This window comes from Liolophura sinensis, chromosome 6 (assembly GCF_032854445.1).
Source record: "Liolophura sinensis isolate JHLJ2023 chromosome 6, CUHK_Ljap_v2, whole genome shotgun sequence".
NCBI classification, from domain to species: domain Eukaryota; kingdom Metazoa; phylum Mollusca; class Polyplacophora; order Chitonida; family Chitonidae; genus Liolophura; species Liolophura sinensis.
The window spans coordinates 54,276,464-54,284,554 of NC_088300.1; the positions used below are offsets into that span (position 1 = coordinate 54,276,464).

General features: G+C 38.7%; 1 protein-coding gene across 1 annotated transcript; it reads right to left on the reverse strand.

The window, feature by feature from the left end:
• Positions 1-245: 245 nt before the first annotated feature.
• LOC135468362 (protein fem-1 homolog C-like) lies at positions 246-4,873 on the reverse strand. Its single transcript, XM_064746571.1, has 3 exons — positions 4,738-4,873; positions 3,111-3,364; positions 246-2,572 (listed from the first exon to the last, which is right to left on the reverse strand). The coding sequence occupies exons 1-3, from the start codon at positions 4,809-4,811 to the stop codon at positions 948-950; spliced, it is 1,953 nt and encodes a 650-aa protein (XP_064602641.1). The 5' UTR covers positions 4,812-4,873; the 3' UTR covers positions 246-947.
• Positions 4,874-8,091: the final 3,218 nt, after the last annotated feature.

Below are 8,091 nucleotides of genomic sequence, written 5' to 3' on the forward strand. Positions count from 1 at the left end.
TGCATATTCCAAATATAAGGATAGATTCGAGTTGTTTGTCAGTAAAATTTAAAGCTAGTAAAATTGTCTGCGCAGAGGTAGGTTGGACCGATGCGGAGTGCTAGGTTAGTCATGTCTCATCCTGATTAGAGCAATCATGTGGGTCAACTGAAACTATAGAAATGTACGCATTCTTCCAAGCAGGGGCGTTGCAATGGGTAATCATAAAAATAAGTAAAGACAAACAGCATGGGGACTTGTGACCCTCTAGTTCTTTAATCTTCATCTTTATGGCAGATCCTGATAATACATTACACTGGATTTGTAACAAATTATAATTCATGTACAGCATGCAATTTGAAGAGATATTGCTGGTTGTGATTGAGCTTTCGAGAGTGCCTTGGTTCAGATAGCTATTTCCTGAGAAATAAAGTTGCATGTCAGAATCCAGCACACCCTTACTTGGTTGTGGTCTTATGCCAATAGGTTTGCAGGTATCTAGCCTTGCCTAGTTTCCTCCACCATAATCCTGATATTTTCTCAACTGAAATATTCATGTCTCACACACTTTTGTATCATCTGAAGTATTTGTTGAATCCCTTGTCCTATGAGGGTGCATTCGTATTTTTAACACAGCTATACAAACCATTCTAATATGCCACTGTAAAATAAAAATGAACGGACTGAACAGCCAGACAAAGATAACATCATTCCTTTCAAGAAATATATCCTTCTTGCTGGATTAATGGACCAAATTTTTCAAAGGTATCATAGGTAACACAAATTAACTTAAATCTTTAGTTCATGAATCTATTCAGCAGGTATTTGGCATTCATAATACAAGCAATGACCAGTGAACAGACAATGTACTCTTTAACCTTTAACTTTAACCTGAAAATGAACAGGTACTTTTTTAACATAAACCAGTGTCAAATTTTACTTAGGGTCATTTAACTCAGTTTGTAGTTTTAAACTTCACAAAGACCGAGCCAAGGTTTGTGAACATGCCTGGCTTCAACATATTCTACAAGAGTTTTTGGTAAGCTTTCAGAAAATGGAACCTGTTGTTTAACAATAGCTCGTGCTGCTAAAGATTTCAAAGAATAAAACCTGAGGACACATAAGGAGTAACAGGGCTTTCCAGCAATGATATCACAAGGTCTCACACCATCCTTGTTTGGAAGATCTACCTCTGCACCACTTTCCACCAACAAACGAACTATTTCTACCGAGGGTTCTTGACATAACAAACTATTATGAAGTGGTGTGTTTCTCTTATTATCTATGCAGTTGAAGTTAAGTCCACATTTGATAAATAGTTTGGTTGTTTGTAAACACGGGAACAGATTGTGGTGTTGCCATACAAGGCTGTATTTGCAGCAAGGCCCTCCATGCACAGCAATTTTCCACAGCGTAGAATTCAGCTTCATAGCTACAGAGCTGGGCAGCTGGCATAGTTGGCAAAAGTTACGCACCTTTTCCTGATAAATGTCAATGGTAGCTGAATTTTTGACCTTGCACTGAAGTCTATATTTTAGCACACCTAGGAAGGCTTCAATAAGCTGCTCTGCTCGGTCTTTCTTGCACTTCCCTTGGCTCAGCTGGAGATGTGACCTCTTCAAGGCGTTTACAGTGGCTACGCCAGGATCTAGAAGGACTTTTTCAAGGAGCTTGAGGATATGGCTGAGAATTCCATGAAGAATGAGGTTGAGTTGGGTGTCAGGAGGATATAAGGACTTCGTCAGCAACAGATCCAGTAAATCCTCAACCGTCTGGCTGATGTTCTCACAGACAGAGTCCATGTCGACGCTGCTCACTTTGTCTGCCATGTCACTGCTGAACATGAGAAGCTGACATGCCAACCATGCTTTCTGCTGACATAATGCTAAGCTCATTTGGGTTGTGAGGCAGGCCACTGTCTCCTTACCCCATCCAAACACAAGGTACAGGAAGAGTAGAACTTGGAACTGAACTTTTTGAGGATCCAAGGCCAGAGTATCCAGATCCGCCTCATTCTGCAGGTGACAGTGTATACCAGCATTTCTTTGAGCTTCTGTCAGTTTAGTCGCTAGCATGTTGTGATACACACCAAATGTGCTATCCATCACAGCTGCCCACTTCCAGTACTTTATGGCAAGAGATTGATTGTCCAATTTAATAGCACACTCTGATCCTAACAACCAGAACATTTGTATCTGCTCTTCTACAGAGCTATCCAGGTCTTCATGTTGAAGTAGTAACTCAGCCACCGAGCAATTTGCTCCCATGCAGGCCTTGAATGCTGGACAATGACCATCTCGATCCCTATGATTGACATTTGCTCCATGCGCTATCAATGTACGGATATTGTCTACATTGTCATGAGCCAGGCAAGAAATATGTAAGGCAGTTTGCCCATTTCCATTTCTCGATGTCAAATTGACATTTGCTCCAGATTCCAGCAACTGATCGATGATTTGGGTGTTTCCATCCTTGCAGGCTGACATTAAGGGTGTTCCAAAGTTTCCAGCATGGTTAACACTGGCTCCTGCCTTCAGCAGCACAGATACACACTCGACATTCCCAATGGCACATGCAACGCACAGCGCTGGACCTACCGCAGAAAAAACAAAGAAGACTAGTTGCACACACAGCACACAAGGCTCATTTAATTATAATAATTGGTGTTCTACCACCTAGAATATTTCACTTCTATGACATTATTGGCAGTGGAAACCGCATAACTGGCTAACCTCAACACTTAAAAGCACAGTGTTTAGTGAGGGTCTGTTGGACTTTTTTGTAAAAGCCATCAGTCTACTCAGCCAGAAAACCCTCTTGCGAAATTAAATTACATGTATTTACAAAGAATTATAAGCAAACAAATGTTTTGCCTTGAAGAAGCATGGATATTCTATGCTTCATAAAACATTTTCATCAATATGACAAGAACCCTGAGATTTGTAATATAACGTTTTTAAACACACCCTCTCTATTTTTTGCTCATTCCATTACAATAGGATATATTTTTGGTCTTTCAAGCCCACGGCCGAACAAACGGGTGTCAGCTGTCGATGGTTCAACTTGATCTATACATACTTAATACTATGGCGATGACACACAGATTGAAATTCACCAGTAATTATTCTTACCTGTGTCAACATAAGGAACAGGGAAGAAGATATCCAAAGCACACTCTTGTTCCAGATCACAACCCAGCTGTATTAAATCATGCAAGATGGCTGGCTGCTCACACAGGATAGCTTCACACAGCAGAGTTCCTGTTGGGTAATCTCTCCCATTGGATAACACCTCATCCAGTTTCTCAACTGGCAAGCTTCTTGCTATCTCTTGAAGACTTTCACGGTTTCCTGAGCTACAGGCATCTCGCAAGCCCTGTTCAGCCCTAGTTCAAGAGGAAAAATTAGATCTTTCATACACTGCAGATACTGGCATGCTGAAACCCACCAAAAACTGATCTCTAAACAGTAACCTACTTCAGTTGCCATATGCTTTCCTCCTATCTACCTAAAAGCTTGCGCTGTCATACGGTTTACTGATCAAGTTTGTATGAAGTGTACTTTGAAATGTTGAATTTCCATCCAAAACTAACAGCTCACCAATGGCCAATGATGTCACATGACAAATAATTGTTTACCCTGGAAATGAATACCATATGTTATAATAATAGCTTGATAAATTTTGCCTTTTCATACAATTTTCATACGAACTTTGCAAACCTGTTAGCATTCAGATATGACACAATATACTGCAATGTGTAATTCATTAATGAGAGAATAATTCACTTATGTGACAACACCCAACATTATGGTAGAAGGAAACTGGGCAGAGCCCTGGAAAACCCTTCTGCAGTCTGTTGGCAGACCTTTCTGCACATAACCTGAGAGGAAGCCAGCATGAGCTGAACTCACTGTGACCACATTGGTGAGAGGCTCCCGAGACATTGTGCTGTCCTAGCACACTAACCATTCGGCCACAGAGTCTCTCAATATACTGCATTGATGTACTTATTGACATAACAACTATAAGCCATAATAAAAGCCAGAATGGAACTGAAGGACCCATATTGGGGGAAAAACAAGCATTTGACCATTTCAATTCCCAAAGCGGGTACTGAATGCTATGACATTGCAAGGACATCAGGTTTGACAATATTTAGTTTGGCCAAGAATGGCCCTAAACTAGTACAATGAATCATAGAAACATTTTTTTTTTTTTGAAGACACTTTAGTTTTACCAACTAAATGATCTTGTAAATCTTTTTAACACCAATGTACCAGTAACAGATCGAGTTCTTAGTTGCAGAGTGGCATAACTCTTTAAATTGAGCAAACATAGCCTTGTTTGGGAAAACAGTCAATTAAAGTCAATCTGTACCTCACGAAGATGCATTGCACGATGAGAATCATCCTATTCCCCAACTGAGTTCTGATCCTTCAAGCTCCTTAATCATACGGTAAACTCTGTGGTCTATTCTAAAAATTCAATTTAGTTCTCTTTAAATACGCCTACTCACTGAATGATTGTCAGAAATATAAAATATGGAGGCAGTACATTTAACATTATTGAATTAAGTCAACCATAGCTATTTGATTGTAAATCTACTTAAGTATTGGAACAGAGCTGACTAAAATCTTGGTGGAGTTTGTTAATTCTGGATATCACTCTCTACGGGAAGTGATGTAACCTCGACACCAGATATGTCACCTACAACTGAGTATCAATGTCTTGAGTGCAATACCTCCCGAGGCTTCTAACCTGAGCATTTCAAATGACCCAACGAGGCCATCCGTGATCCGCCAGCCACGGTGTGCCAATATTCGATTATCCATTCAGGAAATCCAAACGCATATAACGACTGAAAATACCAGCATATGCAACAATATACAACAACTATGGATCGACGGTTTTAAACAATTTTCCATTCGTGCCAGGAGAGCGGTATTTCGAAGGGAGACAAATCTTAACGTACCATTTCTGGCCTGGACAAATTTTATCTGCATCAGCAATGTTATGAGATTCTGGACCATGATTAGTACTTTAAAAATCTCATCGGTGCCCTCATTATCAATGAACGGTAAAAAAAAATTAACAGCTTGAATTACTTCAGCCTACTTCAAAAAAAATTTTGCAATTCTGATTCCAAATGCTGCCAGGATCCATTTCAGTCATACTGTACGGTTACATTGTCTGCAAGCATAGGGACAGAAGATTGATTTCATGCATTCAACGACATACTCAAGAATTTGTCACTTATGCAACTGCGATCAGTTTCGTGGCTTCCCATGCGTGTCTAATTGCCAGACGATTGATTCCATACACTGAACACCATACTCAAGAATATGTCATTTATGCAATGGCAATTAGTTTCATGGGTTCCCATGAGTGACTCATGGACTGCTTCAGTGGCTTAGTGGTTAGAGCGTCTGCTTCCAAGTCAGGACACCTTGGATTGAACCCCTGATGGGTCATACCAAAGGCTGTGAAAAAGGTACATGTTTCTGCCTTGCTTGACGCTCAGCAGTGGGAGGTTAGAGCAAGGGAACAGGACTGGTTGGCTCCGTGTCAGTCTAATGTGACTTCGTGGGGTCTCATGTCTGGTGTTGCCGACTGCTTATTGCCACAAGGCCTCACACTGACCAGCAGTAGAATCTAGAAATTCTCTGTCCAATGCTGGCACTGAACTATGAGGAAAGGTCAAGGTTTGACAACATTTAACAGATTGACCACTTGGGCATTGATTTTTGAACATAGCATTATTGGTAAAAACACCCGATATGTTTGCCAGCAAAGGTCATTACCAACAACTCTGAAAAGGCAATATTCCTATACGTTCCCAATGTCAAGAAATGAACAGCAAAATAGTAGGAAAGAATTTTTCACTGATGACACGATAGGTATCGTTTTAATGAATGGTGGAAATCAGTGAGCTTGGAGTAAACCATTAACTTCTTGCAAATTACTGGCTTTCCAACATCCAGTAGATGTAAATTTTCCGTAGATGTCCGGAGCAGCCTGCATCGGTATTCAAACGCTGAATTTTACACAAAACTATTAGCAACATGCAGAGATTTTCATAACAAAGTGAAGTCATTTCAAGAGTGGATGAATTTTCCTTTATTTCCATAAACTGTTATTTCACATCATCCCAGTTTAAATTCTCTCCAAAGATTCTCAAGTCATTTTAGAAGCAACGCTTTTAATCTTGATCTGACTAGATACTCCTCTAGGATACATTCACATATACAGATATACACCGACACCCAGAATCTGTGTCTGTATTGTGTGGTACTGCGCTTTCAACTTATAAGTAAACTGATATTCCACCTCACTCTTTACTGAAATCTTTTAGGCTCTCGTTTTTTTTTCTTTTGTTCAAAACTTTCAGAAAGTTACAGATTTCTAGTATCCTTTTCCTTCAGTTCCAGCTTAGGGTTTGCCCATGGGAAAAAGTGTACATTTATAGGCCTACATACAGCTAGGTATCTCCATATTGAAACAAAACATTTCTTGCAACAAAAATGAAAAAGTTGGGGAACCTAACATTGGGGAATTTTAACCACTTTGTAATCGAACATCTGCCAGTTAGTTAACTACTACCCTAATTCTTCAACCTTTTCACCAACCTGTACAACAGATGTTTTTAAGACATTGTAGGAAAACTACTGGGTGTAGAGAACTCACCTGCCTGTACAACAAATGTTTTTAAGACATTCTAGGAAAACTACTGTGTGTAGAGAACCAATTGGCACAATTTTAGGAAGATTGCCCATTCAGTGACACAAATAAATCATTTTAGCCTCATTTTCACAATAATTGTATGCATACTCACCGGAAAAAACTGCTTTATAGGTTGAAAAGATTTCAGATTTACAGTAGTTCTTTCCCCGCCCACTAGTTGATGCACATTTGTTCATGGACCCAAACTCAAAATTGGACAGTATTTGTTTTTGATAACTTTAAATTTTCTCTAATACACATATTTTTAATATTTTCTCATCTGTCAATGACAAATGCATGTAGACCCTCCATGTAACAGCTAAAACAATTACACTGTTACTGCTAGCATATATATATAATTTTTAACATAAAGCAGTTAAACATGAGATTTATGTCTTTTCAACGAAAATACGAATGGGCACATAAACCTAAATAACTTATACAAAAATTGGTTTCTTTTTTTTCCCCCACTCAACAGATCAGGGAAGACTACTTTTCATGACCCTTCATCTGGTAATTAACCTTAGTGTGAAGTCAAACAGAAGCATTCTTCAAGATATCTTGCTTTGTAAAGTGAACAAAATAACACTAAAATCAAACACATGTAGCACACAAACACATGAAAGGAACAGGCTTCCATTAAAAAAAATTCACCTCAGAGAAAAACACACCAAACTATAAAAACAGTGGTTAAACTGTGACAATACAGTTTGTAATGCACGATGTACTAACCTGGAAAAGCTGCTACTCTCAATAAGAGAACATCATGTCTACTTTACATTAGACACTATTAAACGGTTGACTACTGAGAACCTGTGGTTTGTAGTGACTACCACACTAAGGAAGACAAGGTTGCTAAGCCAGGCAATTCAGGTTTTTCAAATCTGACAATACATATACTATACTACAAACAATGCATAGTGATCTTTCTTTTTTAAATCAGTCACCACTTATATGCTATTGACAAAATACGCAACATAGCAAATATTCAGTGAAACAATCATATACAGGATTTCAGAGCCTGCCTATGCTTATTAATGTTTACTTTTTTTTCTCTTTAATCTTTTTTCTTTGTTTATTTTTATTTTAACACGGTACAAACCATTTTTTCACGATGGCAAACAGGAATAAGATGCTGGAGGAAACCATGCCATGTCTGGAAGGACAATCATAAACAACAAACATGTCTTCACAGGCAATCCACCATTCATTAACACAAAGACTCTGCTTGTGAACATTTTCTAACACCATATTATGCAATAATGTGACATACAACAATTTATTGTTGTAAAAAACTGGTTTACAAAGACATTTACATCAGTTGTGTTTAATAGAACTCTATAGAATAAAAACAACTCAGCCCACTCTAGTGCATTGCACTAAGTGGCATTT